The sequence below is a fragment of the Pararge aegeria genome, chromosome Z, assembly GCF_905163445.1.
Source record: "Pararge aegeria chromosome Z, ilParAegt1.1, whole genome shotgun sequence".
Lineage (NCBI taxonomy): Eukaryota > Metazoa > Arthropoda > Insecta > Lepidoptera > Nymphalidae > Pararge > Pararge aegeria.
Window position 1 is genome coordinate 3,784,938 of NC_053208.1, and position 23,138 is coordinate 3,808,075.

At 34.9% G+C, this 23,138-nt stretch overlaps 1 protein-coding gene across 4 annotated transcripts in view; it reads right to left on the reverse strand.

Moving 5' to 3' along the window:
• Positions 1–23,138, reverse strand: part of LOC120636302 (cold shock domain-containing protein E1) — a 99,793-nt gene that overhangs the window by 49,199 nt on the left and 27,456 nt on the right. For all 4 annotated transcript variants that reach the window (XM_039907725.1, XM_039907726.1, XM_039907723.1 and 1 more), the window contains exon 6: positions 3,134–3,322. In XM_039907725.1, the coding sequence (XP_039763659.1) occupies positions 3,134–3,322 (189 nt within the window). The remainder of the gene's footprint in view (positions 1–3,133; positions 3,323–23,138) is intronic.

The window sequence follows — 23,138 nt, forward strand, 5'->3', positions numbered from 1 at the left end:
TATTTTACTTTCCATAGTATTTTCAGGCTTTGTCTTTTTTGCATCCTACATCATGTTCACCACGAGAAAATCTCTACCAATCATCTCGTCGCTAGATCGCTAGATAAAAAATACAAGTAACTTGGATGGTAGTAGCAGAGCTTTATGTGACAGTGCTCTGAGAGACAGAGAAATACTACTACCATGTTTATTGGTTTTCACCAGACATATTAGGCTGAACACCTACGACTTATTATCAAAATTAAGCTTAATTTGCTATACTCCGCGAAAAGCAGGAGAATCTGTGTGGTGTAATTTATAATTTCTTCAATCCTTATACCCCACACCAAACAGATCCTCGGCAATATACCCTCTACGCACGTTTCGCTCCGAAACCGGAGCATCATCAGGAGATGTTAAGTCTTAACAATTATTCATTGTAAAGTCAACATCTCCTGATGATGCTCCGGTTTCGGAGCGAAACGTGCGTAGAGGGTATATTGCCGAGGATCTGTTTGGTGTGGGGTATAAGGATTGAAGAAATTATAAATTACACCACACAGATTCTCCTGCTTTTCGCGGAGTATAGCAAATTAAGCTTAATTTTGATAATATATCATGGATTTCCGCAAAGTAACGCCTGCTTCTATCCAATACCTACGACTTAGCTTGGTGGGCACAGGGCGACACATGGCAGGAGGTATACCTTGCATGCCTTGCTCTCTTTATAGACGATGGTTTTCTACTTAGCCGTTGCAGACGGATACGCGATACTGTTAAAACGCGCGGTTCCCGGGGTATTTTGAACGAGAACAATTCGCGGGACACTGTTAGTATTTAATATTTACAAATGAACAGGATCGTTTCATAAACTTCCGGCCACCGAGTCGAGTTACTTTGTATTTTGAATTTAAGATGCTGAGTGCTGCTAAATGAGGTTAAAGAACTTAACATGAAATCGTTTTGTTAATAAAATCTATGATAAAGAATATAGATTCTTTATTGATTATTTCATTATTAATAGATATGTTTTTTTTTATATTTATTAATTAAAGCTGTGTAATTCTTCAGTGTATAAGGTATGATTATAACGTTTTATTTTCTTTACACATTCCAGTAAAATCTTGACAAAAATGACAGAGTTATCTCTAACAATTTTTTAAGTGAGTTCGTTTTTCTTAATTATTTTGAATTAGGGATAAAATAAAAAATACTTCATATATAAACATTACTGACTGTTTTGCTACGTAAGTACTTAAAAACACTTTAAAAAAATTATTAAATCTGATAACGTCATCCTTAAATGTCTTATTCTAAAGAATTAAAATCTATATGATTTTAATTCTTTAGAATAAGAAATTTGTACATTTTTCATACCAACATCAAAAGCGACGCCTTTTGTCTTGAAAATCAAAACACAGTCAATACAAAATTAGTACCACCTTTTCAGTGAAAATAAAAGATTACAGGCTACAAAAGAAATCACCAACGGCGGAAAAAAAAATACCTACACCATTGTAAATATTATGTTCAATTGAAATACTCGGTAAATGGAAAATAAAACTTAAAATGGAATTGTTCCCTACCAGCAGTCTTTAATTATAAAATTGCTACGCTCGCGCCGGGGTTCATTTTATACCACGGTGGAATATCAGGCAAGTTTAATAAAGAAATAGAAACGCAAATACAGACTTTTGACATTTCACGCAATATCCATTTCAAATCAGCAATTCATTGCCTCATGAAATTTATAGTTACGTAAGACAACATAGGCAACTTGTTAAGAAGAAATAATTAATTATTTGGGGTAATAACTAATTAATCCATCCGAGACGGCAGATAAACAGTGAATTAAAATTCTGCTTTTGTAGTTTCTAGTATTCTTACTTATCTCTAAAATATATCACTCCAGCATGGCTAGCATGGGCAGCAGACCATTATATCCCCGGGGAAAGGAAAAAAATGTTTCTTCTTCCACAACTTTATCAACTCTCGAAGTGGAAATAATATCCTAATAATATATGTGCACATATAAACGGAGGTTAAATTCCCTGTTCCATGTTTCCGTGCTTTAGCAGGTGGACACGTTAATTATATCCCCCGATCACATCCCCCGACCAGGGATATAATTAACGTGTCCACCTGCGAAAGCACGGAAACATGGAATAGGCTTACCCCGTTTATTATTTATTACACGTTTATTATTTCCACTCGTGCGCCAATGCTTTGAGAGTTGATAAAGCTGTGGGAGAAGATACATTTTTATCCTTTAACCGGGGTGATAATTGTCTACTGCTCACGCTAGCCGTGCTGTACATATCTGACTTACTGCCACCGCTAAGAGTGGTATCATTTTAATATTTTTGACCTCCTTTTGGAATTATAATCCTTTATAAATGGTGCTAGAATCATGTTACTCAATTTTTTTTACTGGGAACGTTAAATCATCATCAAATAGTTAGCGCCACCTATTTGTTGGAAAGGTCGTAACTAGCCACGGCCGGAGTCTCAGACCAGGCCAGATAAACTTTTGATGTATCCTACATTTTTAAATCTCCCCCGCCGGGAATCGAACCCGACCTCCACTAATCAGATCACCGCGCTCACCACTGCACCAGGGAGGTCTTCAAAACGACGTTGACATTTTGCTGTACCTACCTTAAAATGTTCAAGCTGCAGCCCTGAACACAGTTTACTGTGTAAACAGAGTTTAGCAAACTTGATCGCGTTAAGTTTCAATGTTTCAACGTTAAACCAACATTAGTGTTATTCTATAATTTATTACGGGGAACCAAACGTCAGAATTTGACAATTCTATAAAATTCGACGAATTTACTCGGGAGGTTAGAATTCGATCCCAGGCACGCACCTCTTACCTTTTGTAGTTATGTGCGCTTTCATTTAAAGAATTAAAATATCACTCACTTTAACGGTGAAGGAAAACATCATGTTGAATCTTGCATGCCAGAAAGTTCCCCATAACGTTCTCAGAGGCGTTTGAATTCTACCAATCAGCATTTGGCCAGCCTTGTAGACTACGGCCTAATCCAGAATCATAATTCAGCGGGGAGAGTCGTGTACTCTAGTGGCCAGGCAATGGTTTGGTTAGTGACTTGACTGCGAAGTTAAGAGTGGACACACGGCAAGCACTCACCTCAACTTCTGAATGATCAGCCGCCCGGTACCGGATGCGACCCGGCAGCGGATCGTTCTGCGCAACCCGCACCATGTTGCCGCGCTCAAGAGGTTTCAGCACTTGACCGCGCATTATTTCGGGGCTGACATCCTCGAACACAACTGAGCCGCACGGTAGTTTGGTAATGTTGCACGCCACTTCCTTGCCCTGAACAAAAAAAAAAGGTTAATTAATCATTTGACAATTAACATAAAGCTCAAATGTTATAACCAGACAAATCGTTACGGTGTTCTTTTTTAATTTCATTAACCTGTATGGGTAATCCACAGATGTTCTAAAGTACGCTTTTCATTACGACCTATTTGGCATTGATGCTATTTTATCCCTACTTCCCTACTAATATTTATAAATGTCAATGTAAGTTTGTTTGTTACGCTTTCACGCAAAAACTACTTAACCGATTCTCTTGAAACTTTGTACACATATTCTTGGAAGTGTTAGAAGTAATATAGGATACTTTTTATACCGACATTAAGCTCGGTTCCTAAATGTTTTACGATTGAACTCCGACAAATTATAACCGATTTAAATAATTATTTTTGTACTATAGAGGTTATAATATGTGTTTAATTTTGCCCAAACTTTGTGTACATCTGAATGTGGTTGAAGATAGAGGACAGAACTCCTCAGCAGACAGCATTAAGCCCCTCATTTAAGGCTTAGCGATACTGAATACTTTAATTTTTTTTAGAACTTCTACTAAATTCTACCTAACCACATCTAAAAACAAAGTCAAACGCAGACGAAGTCGCGGGCAATAGCTCGTTATCTATATATTTCAATGTAATTTTTTTTTATAATCCATACTAACAATATAAATTCAAAAGTATCTGTGTGTTTGTCCTTCCTTAACGACCTTACTAAGCAATCAATTAGACTTTTGGCACAGAGTTAGAGAGGACGGAAAGTAAAACTGGCTAATTTGGCCACTTGGCCGATTTAAAAAAATAAACAAAAAAAATTCAAAGTCAAAAATAACGACGAACGAAAGGGTTTCTTACGAACGCTTCCTTAACGATGAGTAATAAGTATATGATTAACTAGAAAAAAGTAATAAAGCTTGATAAAGCCTACAATAATAACAAAAAGGTGAAAAATATTGAAATCGATAAGTCATGTTTATTAGTCATATTATCAATAATTATGTACTTATCAAATAATTAGACTTATCGTCTCAAAAATTTAATTATAATCTTCAACTTCTTCGTATACTAATGTTATAAACTGAAAATATTTTCTTTTTTTTCTTTGTTAGAAACGAATAGTCCCCAAACTAATTTAAGTAAAATTAAATATTAGTATCAGATTTTTGATTTTGTAAAGTAAGCCAGAAAAAAGAAATGCTACCCAACTGCCTAATCACGTGCGGACTTTTTTTAGATCTACTAAAGCACGATATACAACCAAAATATTGGGCTTTAGTAGATCTAAAAAAGCGCTTGGAGCAATACAACTAACTGTTATGAATAAGTTACAATAGCCAAATCAATATATAAGGACGAAAACATTTAAAAAGTTAAATTATGATATTCAATCGAATCCCAAAGGATTTTGTTAAATGTTTTATAATGTACTCGTATGTACGAAAAAAAAACTATTTTAGCCTGGACAAAAATGACAATTGCCTGAATCGTATAACTGAAATCGCCCTTGGCTCAGACATCAAACCCTTCTCACCCGTTAACCACTTTTCTGGTCTCAACAATATAATATTTTAAAGAGCACTAAACAGGATTAAAGCACTCGACTATTGAAGAGGAACCCAGTTAAGTTTGAGAAATAATAATTCACAATCAAGCTTTTCCATCATTCACGCAATGCCTTATATACCACAAAAGGACTTTTAGAAGCTCACGCTCGATATAAACTTTAAATACTTTGAATGACATCTCCAAGATTTCCTCGGGTGCTTTATTGAAAAACTGTATTGAATTTCCTTTAGAGGAATAACTAATTTTATGTAGCCTATTATACTTCACAGCAAGTTTATTGTTGCTTTTAATGTTCACATTATAGCAAACAAAATTTTTTCCTTTTTGTGAACCTACTTTCAATTTTCAAATATGTATAGCTTCACAATGACGCACTGGGTCACATTTTGCACCAAAAAGAGCTTGTTAACTTCTTTTAGGTTCAATTAAAGTACAATGGAATTTTTCGCTTTAATTTACACAAACGGTGGTGACGAAAGTTGACTGCTTTTCTTCAAAACCCTTACAAAAGTAAACACCCGGAAGCCTAAGCAAAAGACGAAAGAAGAAAAAAAAAATGAAAGAAAGTCTAAAAGGTCGATATTTAAATTCGCCTAAAATTGTTATCAGGCAAAATAAAGGCTAGATGTCTCATTCATAAGAGCGAGAAAATTAGGGCTTTGTCCACAATGCCTTTGCTAGTTGGTGGGCTTATGTTATTATCTCTTGCTCTTAGGTAGTGGTCTAAAGTTTTATTATCAGGAACTAGTGACAACGATCGAGTTACACAGCTTAACGTGTTGTTCGTAACAAAACGATAGATAGATGATAAATTCGTATCTCGGTAGTTCGCTTCCCATCCGATTAATATGTAATATACACGTGTAACGGAATTACAAATTACCATTGAAAGGTGCTTAAGTATATTTCATAAGGAATTACTCTGCAAAACTATTAAATCAAAAGAAGCTTATTTATTTTTCCAAAGAGTCACTTGATTTACTTCTGCATGTGATATTAGGGCTGTCCCGGCTTTCTTTCAGTAAAAACTTTATGCAATGGTTTACTATTTTTTTTAATAAGTTTCAGACACAGTTTATAATGTACCTCTAAAGCCTCTGAAATATTACTTCGGTATTCATTTACACGTTGTATACACATTATATCCGATACAATATGTTTTATATAATATGCCGAGTAGTGACGGCCGATCAGAATTCAGTTTCAGTTGTGGCAACTCCGCGTTCCACGGTTTTCGTATCAGGCTACTAAGAGAATGCAACGAAGAGGTCATTTATAACTTTAAAAAAATTACATTACATTAAAAGCTATGCCATAAAAGATGTGAACTCGCAAAAAGTATTTTAACTAGTGGGCTTGCATACATACTCGTATTTTTATTAACGTTCCATGACATCAATTGAAAACATTTCGTTTTTATTTGCGCCCACTGACCTCTGTTATCTATGTCTATTTTTGTCTCCAATTGATTGACGCCATTTTAGCGATATAAGTTATGAAGATTTCACTACAAGTTGGCCCTTGCCTGCTATCTCACCCGTAGTAAAAGAACATGCAGTCTAAGATGGTAGTAAATTAACATGTCGGGGGTTAAGGCAGGTATACTAAACCCATACCCCTTATTGGTTTCCGCAGCCTTTACTACAAAAAACTTTATTCTGAGAGCTAGGACAAAGGTGTCAAACTTAAGTGGACCTTCAACATCATAGACTTCTTCAAATGTAACCTTAGATATTCCCATAGTCGCATTACTTGCATATATAGGAAGTATTTGTTTTACACCATCATAATTTGGTACATTAAGTCCTCCGTTTTTTTACGTCGGAAATCACTACTATCTCCCGTTAGATCGCACATTTCACTTCGCATGAAATTTTTATATACATCTGGATCACAAATGTAATTTTGAATATAGCTATCTTCTTATATTAGTTTAAAAAGAAAAGATTGTTTGTGATATTGTTTAGCGGTTAATTTTTTTTTTTCAAAATTATGTTTTAAACAGATACTGCTATTCATGTAATGCATGCTGAGTTACCCTTTAAGTTTAGAGTACAACATTATGACATAATTTTAAAATATGTCCATATGTTAAATAGTTGTATGCACGTTGGCTTCCTAATAAATAAAGAAATAATGGCATGACGGCACTATTTGTTGGTAGTGTAATGGGTATTAAGAATACCCACAGGTAAAATACCTTTACCAGTGGTGCGAGCCGATACTGTCAAGGGTCCAAAACGCTACGAATGGGGGCAAGATATAAACTGTAATTTGTACCAGAAGCCAGTCTACGGTAATAATGGATGTCACTGATTAAACCGAACACTTTGACTGGCAATCCGTATGTGTCAAGTGGAAGCAAATGAAGACCTGTCTACATCTACGCAGGTAGAATTTGATTACGTATTGATTGTATAAAATGCTATAGTCACTGGCATTTCCTTCTTGAAATGCTAAATCTTATGCCTAATCTTTTACAGTTCTTGTAGCGCGCCTTTAAAACTCTTTACTTGACAGCAAAAGGTAGTAAGTGAACATGCAGACTAATATGGTAGTAAATTATAATATTACTACCATAAAAATTAACTATATAGTTAATAATTTATTTATTATTATATAAATGTTTATTGTATCTAGTCACATATACAATATATAACTACACATTTACCTACTTAATTCTATAGTTGTACTAAAGAATCAATCACATTTTTATTCTTTATTTCTTTTGATATAATAATATCACTTACAGTAATGATACATAACAACGATTCCCCCTTCCACTGCGACGGTTAGAGATCGCTTGTGGAGATAAGTGTTTCCTTGTCAACACCTTTCCTTGTTTATTATCATGTCACTTCTTTTGTTACCAAAAAGGTAAATAATATGCAAAGTTATCGTTTTCGCACGTATTCAATAGAACACATATTGAGGTATCTGATGTGCGTCGCCTAAGGCTGGAAGGGTGCAAACACAATCCGCCGGGCGAGGGTCCTTTAATGGTATTAATACTCAGGTAGCAACATTGATAAATCCAGACTAAGCAATATTGAAATGCCTGTCTGGGAATTCGTAATAACTGTCTCTTATTAAAAACTCGTTGGATTATTTCGACAAAGCAAACACACTTAATTGTCAGGAATGGCACAGTTAGAAAAATATGCAGGGATAAAAGCAAATTATTAGATGCCTGGAATGGAATGCACCCGGAGTGGGGCTGAAAACGGAGTTGGAAGATTGTATTTATTTAACTGAAAGGATTATATTTAAAAAATACAAGTTAGATGAAATTCTTTTCAAAGCAAGAAAAATGAATATGATGAAAAATGTGTTTATTAATTATATTGAAAGTCTTATCTATACTAATATTATAAAGAGGGAAAGTTTTTGTAGCGAGTAATCTATGGATCTACTGAATTGATTTTGAGAATTATTTTTGTTTTGGTCCATTTATGTATGTATGCATGTATGTATAATGTAAGTCGAAGGCTATATGCTATAGGCTATATAACATCATGCTACGACCAACAGGAGCGGAGCATCAATGAAAACAAACACTTGTTGCAAACACAGGCTAAAGCCTAAAGTATTTCTTTTTTAAAGCTTCCGAGGCTTGCGATGCGGTAACTGTTAAAGTTAAAGTTAGCCAAAATAATGTATCACAGAATTGTTGTTTCTCTTTAATAGTTTTAAAAGTCGCGGGGGACAGCTACTAAACGAAAGGAGGATTAAATAATCAGCCCTAAATAACATAATAGGGTGTTGCAGTTTTAACTTATAAGAAAGATTTAATAACTGAAATCGTGTTTACATACGTCAAACTCTAGCGCTCCACCGATCTTGAATAACAGGCAAATGTCTTGCTCTTTTGAGAAACCAAAACCGGGTTAAATTAAATAACCTCTGTTACTTAAGCACGCCTCAACAGATACTCTGCTATTACAATCGTGTGTCTGTGGTCGATCATTGAAAAAAAGCACTCATGACAATATTGATGCAAACACATACATGCGTGTATTGATTAAATTAAGAACAGATTATTAGCATGGAGGCATTAAATCATATTACTGTTGAGATAATCCGTAAGCACAGTTCCGTTAAGCCTGAAGCGTGGGTGCATATTCAAGTTGTTGACTTTTCCCTCAGTCACCGTAAGCTTATTCGTAATTAACTGATTAAGAACCAAACGTGCAGTTCTGATCGAAAACATGCTGTATACATTTTTTTTTACTTTTTGGACTGTTTATTGTACATCATATTTGAATTTAATTTTACGTAAGTACTTTTTTAATCATGCCTTTCTCCATTAGTACTTTGTGTTTGATCGACTAGTGCCACACTATTGTAATTAGCAGACTAGGGGGCCCTAGAGGAAATTGGGTATCTATACTAATATTATAAAGAGGTAAACTTGTGTGAGTTTGTGAGATTGTCGGGAGTAGTCTCTGAATCTACTGAACCGTTTTAGAAAAAATATTTCACCATTATAAAGCCACATTATTTTCGAGTGCCATAGGCTACATATTTTTTAACCTGAAAACTGAAAAAACTTTTTGTGGTAGTCGGATTTGAAAAGTAAGTCTGAGAAAAATACGGACGAACGAGAACGTTTCTTAAGAACACTGCCTTAACGATGTGTGATATAAGATTCAGTTCAAAAAAATAAAAATTACATTTTGCTCAATCATAATCATTTCATTCAAAATTCGAAACCTGATAATTTAGGAATTAGTTTGCAAATTCATACACACTTGTTTGTATCTGGCTTATTTTTGTATGGAAGAATATTGAATGGATGATAATGATGTCGATTGAAAAGCACCTTTTGAATTATTTTCGTTAAATAACTGTCTCATTTATTGTTTCACTGCCGCGTGCGGTAACAGCGACTGGAGCTACTCTATCTCTACCCATCGCCTTAGGTCCTAAGGTTCGGAGGTTCAGACATTGTAAGAGTTATTAAAAACCTACCCTTAAGTATTTATACTACTTGTACTAGGGATTTTCTTCATTTTATATCATCTGCATACCCTGTGCATACCCTTTATGCCACTGAGTGTGGTCGTTGTCATGTCATGTCACGTCTCTGTTGCTTATCGGCTTTGAGATGCCTTCAGCACCGGGGTGGACTTTTTGCACTACGCAGAAGTAGTCGCTTCAGACTTAAACGCCTGACATAAAAGTCCACCAGGTTTGGCCCACGAACCAACGTGGTTGTACCGCTGTACACAAAACAGCATCTGGGAACCACTGGTAGGAGTTGGAGATTGCCGATGCCTTAACAAACATCCCGTTACCTTCTATACTCTTTTAAATGGTTGGCTAACTGGGACAGGCACGGCCACTTCCCTCCACCCCAAATACCTGTCTATTAAAAATATAAACCGTAATGGATAGTTATAATAGCTCTTCGGACTTTTTGAGTACTGATTTAAAGATTTTTGTTTTTGTTGTACCCGAAGTGTTTACGTACAACGGATCATTAAGAAAACACGCGGATAAAGCAGCCCGATATTGATTTTTCTTCTAGCTTGCTTCACAAAGACCATTATTTCAAAGAGAAATCCTTTAAACACGGTAAAAATTATAGCCTTATTTACTCGCTGGAAATCAGATCTTTTCTGATTAATATCAGTATAGACATTATGTACTTATTTTTACATAGAGATGACGAGGAAATCTGGGAGAGAAGCCAGGACAGGTTTAAGGCGCATTTTTATCACTATCCTTATTTTAAAAACTTTTAACGGATTTTCATCTAATTTGATAGGTATGAAGTTAATACACCTCGTATATACGATACTGATTTCTTTGGGATAAAAAGTATCCTGTGGTAACAAGATACTTTTTATCCCAAAGAAATTTTGTATATATACCAATTTTGTAAGTACCTACGCAATTTTCTATAACCACCTGCAATGTTTTTTACTTTAACATTGTATAGTACATTTGTCATGCACTTTATTTTATATTAAAGTAGCTGTTGCCCGCGACTTCGTCTGCGTTTGATTTTGTTTTTTGATGTGGCATTCAATTTAGTTGTAGTACTTAAAAAAGTTAAAGTATTCAGTATAGCTAAGCCTTAAATGAGGGATTTGATGTTGTCCGCTGAGGAGTCTGTCCTCTATCTCCAACCACATTCAGATCCACACAAATTTTAGGCAAAATTAGTCACATCTTATAACTTCTATAGTACAAAAATAATCATTTAAATCGGTTATAACTTGTCGGAGTTATGGTGTAAAATCGTCTAACACTTTGGGATAAAAAGTATCCTATATCACTTCTAACTCTTCCAAGAATATGTGTACAAAGTTTCATGAGGATCGGTTAAGTAGTTTTTGCGTGAAAGCGTAACAAACAAACTTACATTGACATTTATAATATTAGAAGGGATTATATGAAAATATTATTGTGTTCTCGATGTAAGTGAACGGTTGAGAAATAAACGTATTTAAACCGAAATTGAGTCGATAATGTTGGTTCGTCCCTTTTTTCACTCAACAACTTTTGCATACTACGTGAGTTGTGTAAAAGGCTTGCAGCACATCAAATTAGTAAACTCGCGAAGCCGTGGGCACTTCTCGTCTAGTTTTGTGAAAATAAACAGATTTTGTTAAATATGAGACCCGGAATACCGCCGCAGGACTTCTCTGTACCTCTCTCGCTCCATCGGAATATTCGTCTGAGTTTTATTATCGCTGAAGCAAAGAGTTACTCTACTGAAAATGAAATTGTCTACGTCGCGATCGCGATGCATGCTCCGATTGCAGCATCACTGTTTTTATTTATTTTGATTGTTCCATTGGAACTTCACCCTTGACAGCAATCGCACATGCTAGTGAGTTTTAACCTGTTAGGGTTATGGCAGTTATATTAAACCCATACCCTAAATCGGTGTCTACGTGACGTCGTAACGGAACGCTAAATAACTTTGAGGCACGTCTTTATCGGTACGGTGGTAACTTGCCACGGCCGAGGCCTCCCACCAGGCCATACCAGAGAAAATTCAGAAATTATAAATTGTCCCTGCCTGGGATCGAGCCCAGGATCTCCCGCTTAAAACCACAGCGCTCACCGCTGTGTCCTTACAGCATATTATTTGGATGCATAGTTTGAATTTAATGAAAATTTTTAAAACAGTTTCTATTAGATCAGTGCGGCTCAAGCGCGTAGCTTGCGAACTATGCGGTTTTCCAACTATAATATTGTAATATTACGTTACGACCCTAAGCCAACGTGGGTAGCACCGCGGGGAATGGCTATTGAACTACATTTGTGTGATGAACATGAATGTTTCTCAGTGTCTGAGTGTTTATATGTATATTTTAAGTATTTATGTATCCTATTCATATAAAAATTTCATCAGTCATCTTAGTACCCATAACACAAGCTACGCTTACTTTGGGGCTAGATGGCGATGTGTGTATTGTCGAAGTATATTTATTTATTTATTTTTTATTATATATGCAAAAATCACGTCAATTATTGGCTCTGTTGCTGTGTGATAACCAACAAACATACGCATTTATAAAATTAGTATAGATTTCCCGTTTCCTAGGCATGAGCTATTTGAAGGGTTTTTTTGTTTAACGCAACCGAAAACCGCAAGAACGAACTGGGAACGGTTTTAAATAAATTGCAACAACCAGCCCTTTGGAATGCCGCATTTTTACTAATGCACGTAATTCCAAAAACTACTTTACATTATTGAAGCGGTGCTGGCCTGGTGGGCAAGACTTTCAATCCCCGGAAAATATCGGAGTTATAAATATATATAGAGATATATACTACGCTACATATACAAGCGTTTTAGACAATATCATTTATATTTTTACATTAATAGTTTTATTTAACTTAAAGCTGAAAAAATATCGTGAAAAAACCTGTATTTCTAAGAATTCTTTATTATGATCACAATGGCGTGCGAAGACTGAACAATTAACACTTGGCCAGCAATGAGAACAGTGATTGACCAGACTCCCTATGTAGAGGGAAAAAAGAAGGGGGGGATAGGTGATCAGAGCTTAGGTCCTCCACGATTTACCAAACACATCAACAATTTTGAGACGTTCTAGTGATAATAACCGGTAACAGGTAACGTTTTTTTAATAATACGTGTTCTCCGAGGTTAGGGAATAAAAAAGGGCAATTTCCGGTCAAAACTTCAGAGCTGAGACTAAAAATTTCTTGACAGGAAACCCTTAGGTAAATGTTCGCTCAAGGTACGCAAGGTATAAGATACTTATCCATGACAAATACAAAAAAAACTTATTGGTAGGTCGGGATTTATGTATGTCCACCAGTGGGACAATTCAACGACCGACGGGCGCAGTGGGCAGCGATATTAATTATTAAACGCGACTGGGCGGCTCGCGGCAGTTTTCTTGCTTGATTGTCCATATAAGGAATCACAGGCACATAATAAATCTTAATTATAAAACTAATTTGATTAAGGATTAATACCATGATAGCAATGTCAACGCTTTTCGATTGTACCCCCGTTTTGATAGACAAATTATAACAAAAGTCACACGACTTAACCATAACAGTTAGACATTTAGCGTCGCGGACTTTTTTGTGGATAATAATAATTACTTTAAACATGTAGCACATTACTTTTATGTATCATCAAACATTTTCACGGCGTACGCCACTAAAGCTCCAAGTCGGTGTGACATATTTAACGAACATCGTTATATATCAGCAAATTTACAGAAAATCATAATAAATTATACACTTAAACCTTCCGCTTGAGTCACACCGTTCATAAGTGAAAACCTTATGAAAATCCGTTACGTAGTTTTTCAATTTTACGCGCCCAGACAGAGAGGGGAGACAGGGGAGAGAGCGGACTTAAGGCGGCAAGATGATATAAAATTAAAAGCCGTTTTCCAATAATATACGCCTACGTGTACGCAAATATGAAAATATACCATTGTAAATATTCAATACGTAATACTAGAGCATTGTGCTCACATTGGTCGAGTAGAGCCGATATTAAAATATTGCCAATATGCAGAACATGTTAACGTGTAAATAATTTAATACTGTAATTTTATATTATTAAAGTGGCACTGTAGGCGTACCGCAGTTTAGCTAGCATACAGTGCGCCACACAACGGCTAGACTACAGGGCATAGGTTCTGCGTCACAGTTGCTTCTTGTTTGTATCAATAGCTAGACGTTGCGTGTTAGCTTGTAAAGATAACCCGATGAACTTCGTGCCAGTTAACTAATGCCATCTATTCAAAGTAATCAGAAAGAAGCAGCAAGCAATACTTATATTTTTTTTTTCGGGTGATTTCCTGATTTTGTTTAATTTTTCTAGTTTTTGCGAAACAAATTTACGGCAAATTATAGTATATAAATACATAAATACTAGCAGTTTTATAATATTTAAATTATATCCTTATAAGCTCACCCTCAATAATTGAGATACCGCGTGCAAGAGATTTTTATAATTTTGCATAGTTGTACTTTGTCGATTAGCGCATTATTTCGTTTAGGTAAAATCCAGCGAAGTACATTATTAGTACGGCCAGAATACGAATTTTGCAAAAAAAATAAACTAATCACACCAATTTAGTATCATTACGTCCTCCCTTCAATAATACGCTTATTTAAAGTTAATATTCCCAGTTTTTTATATAAAAAATATTGGTTACTTACTACTCGTATGCAATTTTTGTTTTTAAAGCGCTCATGCGTACAACTTTTGTTAATCAATAGCTGGAAGTCACATAAGCAAAACCAGGGGCAGCAGGCAAGTGTGCTCGAGTAACAAACGTTCTCACGCTCCTTCGGGATTCTAAGGAAACACGACGCCTGTAATCTTAGTGCAATATTTGCTAGCTCGCAATCGACGAATCGTTTTCTCCAAACTCTGTATCGTCAAAGTGAAAGGTACCTAATTTAACTTAATTTAGAGTAGCAAATCTCGTACTTCTGATTTTAGTTTTAAAAACTTTCTATCAAATCCCGAGTTAAAAAATTATAAGCAAATTTGATCTCTAGAGTATTAAAATAAGACCTATTTTACTCTGATGTTTAATTATGTTCATACCTCTAAGCAACTACTCGATTGCGAGTGAGAAAATCATGTAGGTACTAAGGCTACTGAGTGCTGATGCAGGTGTAATCCGAGGGCACAGTGGCGTCAATGTTGATTAGCGCATTATTTCGTTTAGTTAAAGTACAACGTAAGTACATTATTGGTAAGGCCAGAATACGAATTTTTCAAAAAACACACCAATTTATTTTTTTCATTTAAAAGTTTATATTCCCAGTACTTTGTATAAAAGAATTACATAGCGCGTTGGCCACGCGTGCTGTGGTCGCTCAGATTAATTAATTGTACGACCTAGGTTAGAGAAGCTCGTGCCAAAAACGTTTTTATTATGTAACTCAGATGATAATTAGAGAAACCTTAGATTAGGTAAGCGGTTTAAAGTTTTTTGTTAGAAAGTCAAATATAACCCTTATATCACTAACACTACATAGTATAAAACAAAGAAGCTTCTCGCTGTGTCTGTTTCTAAATATGCTTAGATCTTTAAAACTCTGCAAATTATTTGATGCGAGTTTTTTTTTATAAATAGAGAGATTCCAGAGAAAGGTTTATATGTACAATTCATGCATGATATAGTGGAGAAATACGGCTGATTTTAGAGGTTTCTAAGAAACGCTGGCTGAACTCTATGAGATAGATAAAAATAATGTATTGTAAGTGTACGTGTACAGTATTGTACACCGTAAGAAGGTCTACAAAAAAGTCCGCGATGGTAAATGTTCATCTCCAAAGCATAACCCACAGTAACCAATTTTATAAATTTAACATGCATATAAAAAATTTCGGAACCGACAGGATTTTTAACCTGCGACTCTGTGGCAATCGCGCTTGCTGAGCGCTTTCTCCAATTAAGCTACGGCTCTTTTACCGTCGATGCCGAAATTAGTATATGCCTTTCCCATCAGAAGAAAGAATATACTAAATATGAGACTGATACCTAACCTTAGTATTAACATGTCAAATGTATGAACGCTTCATAAGTGCCTGTGGTGAAGTATTCATAAACCAAAAAAAAAATGGCTATTAACAAAACTATTTTAAACAATACAGTACTATTCCTTATTAAATTAAATACACTAGATACGCTGTGCATTTAATGCGGATAAAAATTGTCCTTTACATGCTGTTGGACATTAAAATGAATATCTCGGAGGAAATCAGAGAATCGACGGCCGGGTGGCGCAGTGGGCAGCGACCACGCTTTCTAAGTCCAAGGTCGTGGTCGATTCCCACAACTGGAAAATGTTTGTGTGATGAGCATGAATGTTTTTCAGTGTCTGGGTGTTTATATGTATAATATAAGTATTTATGTACCCATAAGACAAGCTACCCATACTTTGGGGCTAGTTGGCGATGTGTGTATTGTCGTAGTATATTTATTTATTTATTTATTATATTTAAAAAGCCAAAACCAATTCGAATTACATACCAGTGTAAACTTATATACATTGCACCCGTGGGAAGCCGGGGCGGATCGATAGTATATTATAAATGGAAAAGTTTGTATGGGTGGACTAACGTTTGTTAGTCTTTCACGCAAAAACTACTTTTAATGAAATTTTGAGTAAATCTTACCCTGGATTAACACGAAGGCTCCTTATTATCCCGGAACATGTATGTTATGTGTATACCCGCGGGATTTTTAAAAACCCAAAAAAAACGGACGACTCTGCGGGAAGGAGTTAGTTGTATAGAATCATTTTAAAATGCTGCGACTGCACGGTGCTGCGACTCAACGGCCGATTCCAGAAATTTTCTCGTGGCACCTATGCCTGTCTCCGGAAACATAGCGACAAGTAAATTTCAAGTTAAAATATCATATTTATTATGTATATACTCGTAACTATGGAAAAATGAAATACTTTCCTACAAACTTTTATATCTTAAACTACAGGACAACCAAGCTTAGGTATATATCTGTATATTCAATATCTTTATCAATGACGTAATTTCTTGCTTTAAAAATTCTAAGGTTTTACTTTTTGGAGATGATATGAAATTTATGATTGTAAACTCCTACATGAAGATCTTTTTAGATTGAATACCTATTGTAAAGTCGACCTTCTTGATATTGATGTCTAGACGTGTACTGTTATTGCTTTTACCAGAAAGATAAAACATAGAATTAGTAGTTATTACTTGGTTTTATCATACATGTTACTAAGGATTTTAAGAAGACTTCACCTCTGGTTATTTGATTTAATGCCTAAATACGATCTATTTTTGAGTACTGTCCGCAATATAATGTGTACATTGATGCAATTGAAAAGATTTATAATAAATTTCTGCGTCACAGAATATCTGCTACTGAAATCACTTCAGAAAAAAGAGGCGTTTTTAGAGATCAAATGTTGTTATATAAAATAATAAATAATTTAGTTGACTCTCCATTTCTATTTAGTAATATTGATTTATAGCATGTCATAGGTTAAATGCAAGACGTAAACCTCCCTTTGCGTGGGCTAGATTGAAGACAATGTATTCGGCAAATAACTTTTTATCTCGTGCGTGCAATGCTTTCAGCAGCAAATATTGTGAGAAAGACATTTTTCACTTCACTTTTAGGAATATAATTATGGCAAAATAAGTGTTATATATAGCTTTTGATTTTTTTGTTTTATTTTGTTTTAATTTAATTTTGTAGCATAATTTTTCCTTTGTACTTTATCCCTAAACAATTATTGTCGTGTTATCGTTTATGTATAACTAAGTTGTAGAAACTTCATTGGTTTATGTGATATGAAAATACGGCGTGTGTAAAAGTACTGTTTGCTTCCCTAATAAATAAATATATAAGCTTGGTAGCACAGCGCAAGATTTCCGAAATATTAAGCTATCAAAGTTGTAGATGCCGTAAATTAATACTTACAACAGAACTAATACAAACTTAACCTACTCCTATGAAAAACACCGTATTAATTAATTAACTTTGAAAGTTGATACCTTTGTAACTAACTAGACTTGTATTAATATTTCAGGAGTAAAACTTAGACGGCTTATATCTCGGAAATCTGTCGTTTCAAAAGATTATACTTTATACAACGTGTAAAGGAAAACCGAAATATTACAACACAGGCTTTAGAGGTACATGATTAATATCTCTGAGACTTATCTGTGAAGTTTTTGAGTAAACTACTGCCATAGTTTTTACTACTGAACCAATGTGCATCGATCTGACTTGTGACAGCCCTTATGTCCAAAAAATGAAGCCACAACATATTCATCCATATCTAAATAGTCACAATAAATTAAAAAAATATATAAAAATTGGTAAAATTATCAAAAAAACTCAAAATTTAATTAAAAACCAGCAAGCAAGTACCAAAAACCTGGCATTAAGGAAAGAAAGGGTATTATTATTGAATAAGTTAAAAAGCTATTGTTTCTCACTTCAAAAAACAACAGCAAAATATGATACAGATGTCCAAAACTTGAATGATCAAATTAAACAGTTGGAAGATTCCTTGACAACTGTCACTTCCAAATATGAGCTGTCACAAAAGCAGATCCATGAGCAAATCCAGGCAGCTGATGAGTTGTTAGCCCTAGGAACGTATAATATGGCTCGTTTTGAGTCTTTAACAAATAAATGTCAATGTACTCATGACATACCTATACCTAGTCAAGACTGTAGTAATATATTCACTGACAATTTGGATATTTGCCCAGAGAGGTCTGGAAATGCAACACATGTTCCTGTATCCTTAAATTCTACTTTATCTGCTAAACCTAAAAAACAAAGTATAGTAATATCTGACAAAATAGGTAGAGGTTTAGGTCCTATTATGAATTGTTACCTAAACCACTCAGTGACAAATATATGTTCACCGGGAGCTAGTTTTGATTGTGTCATTAATAGCCTAAATGAAAAAAATCTAGATAGGCATACAAATGTTGTCTTATTGTTAGGGGACAGTTTAAATGTCAAAAAGCATCAGATTATAAGATGCATTGAAAAATTACTGCTTTTAAATAACAAAACTAAATGTAAGTTTGTAATGTGTGCCTTTCCTTATTGTGGCACTCTAAACTCAAAACAAAATGAACATATTTATAAATTAAACTTATTAATCTATAATTTGACATACCGTCATAGCGACGCAATTTTTTATTTTGACATTAATAAATTCACGTCATCATTTGTAATGACAAGAGATAAATTGTATCTGCCTAAAAAGTGTAAGCAGCAGATAGCGTTTTTACTAGCTTATAATTTAAATGATACTGTTACAACTGTTGTAACAAAGTCTATTGACACTTTTACAAATTGTACTTCAAGTACTTCTATTTCTATTACTGACCCTAGTACTTGCGCTAGTACTATTAAGAAATTTAATAATGATTTAAACTAGTTAATAAGACAACGGAGGAGCTCTGCCATATGAACATTGTACACCAAAATATACAGAGCTTCACCGGCAAAGAATTAGAAATAGAGCTGTTTGTGGAGAAACTCAATGTACATATTTTGTGTATAACTGAGCACTGGCTCACTGGTACACAAGTAGCAGTAAACATCGATAACTTTATATTGTCAAGTGCGTTCTTCAGAAGGACTGCAATTCACGGTGGATCTTTAATTTTTGTACGTAATAATATAATTTGTAAAGAACGAAAAGACATAGTTGGTCTTTCTGTTGAACGCATTGCAGAACTGTCTTGTGTGGAGCTGGAGCGATTTATAATAGTGAGTGTATACCGACCCCCTTCAGGTGATTTTAGCGATTTCGAGAATGTCATGGAGGATGTACTAAAGCGTTTGTGTCTTTCTACTAAAAAAGTAATTGTATGTGGCGATTTCAATGTCGACATTTTACTAGAAAATGCAACAACTGCTAGATTGCTTAACTTATTTAAATGTTTTAATTTGTGTCACACTTTTAGTGAACCTACTAGAGTAACTGCAACTTCAGCATCCTGCTTAGATAATATTTTTTTCAATTGTGACATTTTAGATAAAAGAATAATTAATAATTTAAGGTCAGATCATTGTGGTCAACTTATTACTGTTTTAAATACTATCAATAAAAGCAGACAAATTATAAAGTGTAGGCCAATAACTAAGACTAAATTAATGCGATTCAAACGTGAAATTACTGCGAAAATCCCTGGTATTGCGTGCGAACATTTTCATCCGGACAGTCTTTATAGTGCACTATTTAATACTATAAACAACGAATTTAATAGAGTATTCAACTTTAAGCACATCAATGTCAGTAATAAATTAAAATTTAGTGACTGGGCTACTGTAGGTATATATAAAAGTAGGGAGAAGTTGTATGAGCTGTATGATGAAAAACAATTTAATCATACTCCAACTTTCGTAGAACACGTAAAAAAATACTCTAAAATATTTAAGAATGTTTGCACTAATGCGAAATCGCTACACATTAAATATAGTATAATGAAATCTGATAACAAAATACAAACAACCTGGAAAATAGTTAATTACGAGTCAGGAAAAACTAAATCTCGTGATGTGGATTTTGAACTTATTGTTGATAACAATAAAGTGACGTCTGACAGGGAGGTTGCTAATACTTTCGAAAACTTCTTTCAGAATGTTCCCATTTTGTTAACAGATTCTCTAAGCTCTTCACCAATAGCAGCTCAGCGTATATTGAGAGATAATGTTAAAGAGTGCAATGTTTTATTTAATTTTAAACATATATCTGCAATAGATATTGTAAAGAATTTCAGGTTATTAAAGTTGAAAAAAACCGGTGATCTGTGGGGTATGTCGGTGATGGTCATTTCTAACATTATTGACGTTATTGCCCCTTATCTAGCTGTAATTTTTAATGAATGTGTTGATATGGGTATTTTTCCGAACCTAATGAAATGTAGTAAATTAATACCCCTTTTTAAATCCGGTCATAAAAATGACCTTAACAATTACAGGCCTATTTCAATCTTGCCAACTCTTAGTAAGGTCTTTGAAAAAATTATACTTTATCAACTTTTAAATCATTTTAATGTAAATAACTTACTTCATCCGGAGCAGTACGGCTTCACTAAAGGTCGTAGTACAACGGATGCAGGCGCAAGACTCATAAAGCATATTTACGATGCCTGGGAACGTTCGCAGAATGCCATTGGTGTTTTCTGTGATCTGTCCAAAGCATTCGATTGCGTTGAACACAAAACGTTGTTATTAAAACTAAGCCACTACGGCATCAAAAACGTTGCACTCAATTTAATTGCCTCTTATCTAAGTGATAGAGTTCAAAGGGTATGCGTAAAAGACATAAAGTCTAAGGGATCATCTGCCTTAATGGGTGTCCCACAAGGCTCAATTTTGGGTCCCTTATTGTTTCTGGTGTATATAAATGATCTGCCACACCATGTCAGGGGCACTTGTGAGATTGTACTGTTCGCAGATGATACATCTCTCATTTTTAAGACTGATAGAAACAAAGATAATTTTGACGACGTAAACCGTGCTTTGTCACATGTGTCAGACTGGTTTACTGTTAATAACTTACTTTTAAATGCAAAAAAAACTAAGTGTTTGGAATTTGTTTTGCCTAACGTAAAAAAAATTGATAAAAACATCATAATAAATGGAGAAACACTTGAAATAGAAAACTCCACTGTTTTTCTAGGAGTGACCTTAGATTGTAAGCTACAGTGGGGTACCCATATAGAAAGCCTAGCGAGTAAACTCAGCTCAGCTGCATATGCAATCAGGAAAATTAGACAGCTTACCGATGTTGAAACAGCTAGGCTTGTTTATTTCGCATACTTTCACAGTATTATGTCCTATGGGATCTTGCTGTGGGGAAAAGCTGCAGATATTGAAAGTATATTTATACTACAGAAAAGAGCCGTACGATCAATATATAAACTTGGATCACGCGAATCGCTTCGTGAAAAATTTAAACAAATAGGTATTCTTACAGTAGCTTCGCAATACATTTATAGTAATATAGTCTTTGTGAGGCAAAATATTACTCTTTATAAATCAAAAGCTGAAATTAACAATCGACTTACCAGAAACGGTCATAAATTAGTGATATCTGCATATCGTCTGCGAAAGGTGCAGAACTCCTTTGTGGGGTTGAGTATACGCTTTTACAACATGATTCCTAAGGAAATTCTTGACCTACCAATGCATACATTTAAAAAATGTGTAAAAACTCATCTAGTACAGCGAGGTTACTATACATTTGATGAATTCCTCAATGACAAGGTAGAATGGAAGCAGCCAGCCTCGCTCTCATCTCCCGCAAGATAGCAAAATGATTGTAAATGTTGATGTTGGAAAAGAGCAACTACTGAGTTTCTTGCCGGCTCTTCTCGGTAGAATCTGCTTTCCGAACCGGTGGTAGAGTCACACAAACATGCATACTTGACGTTTCAAAAGTGCTTATAAAGTAGGCCTACTTGAAATAAATGAATTTGAATTTGAATTTGAATTTGAAAGAAATCCGATACAGCCCTAACATCACGTGTTAAATTAAAATCAAAAAATTATTACTTTTGAGAGCGTCCGATGCGAGCGTAAACGATTGAAGTTACGTCAAAATAGTGTATGATGGAATTGTTTCACGTTAAAACCTCTTCGAATGCCAAAGCACAGACCGCCAGTACACGGCTTGTCCTTGTTTACGGTGCATGATTTAAGTGAAAATTTAACTATATTCTTTCGATTGAGTGTATCAGTTACGTGTCATCCATAGATATAAACGACAAGACATGCTCGCTAAATTGTGTTACAAACTGAATGCATACGGGTATTTCCTTTGTAATGAATGAGTAGTGGGCCGCACAGGCGTTCATAAACACCTACCCTGTCTCGTTCACTCAGTTAATTCCATTTCTAATCCCAAATTATTAAATTCTGTATTTAAATTACGTGTGTGTATTTACGAGGGCTATTGAAAGCGTGTAATGGAAACATGATAGGATTTGGCAATATTTAAGCTTCATTTTCCCTGGTGCATTGGTGAGTGCTGTACGTAAATACATTTTGCGTAATACACTTTTTTTTACTTTTTCCACTACAGGTTAGCCCTTGACTGCAATCTTACCTGGTGGTAAGTGATGATGCAGTCTAAGATGGCAGCGGGTTAATAGTAGCGGGTTAGAGTACCTATTGTAGTCATACCCCCTAATCGGGGGGTACTCACATACACTTTAATAACACTTACAAACTTGTATTAGAAAATAATCACAA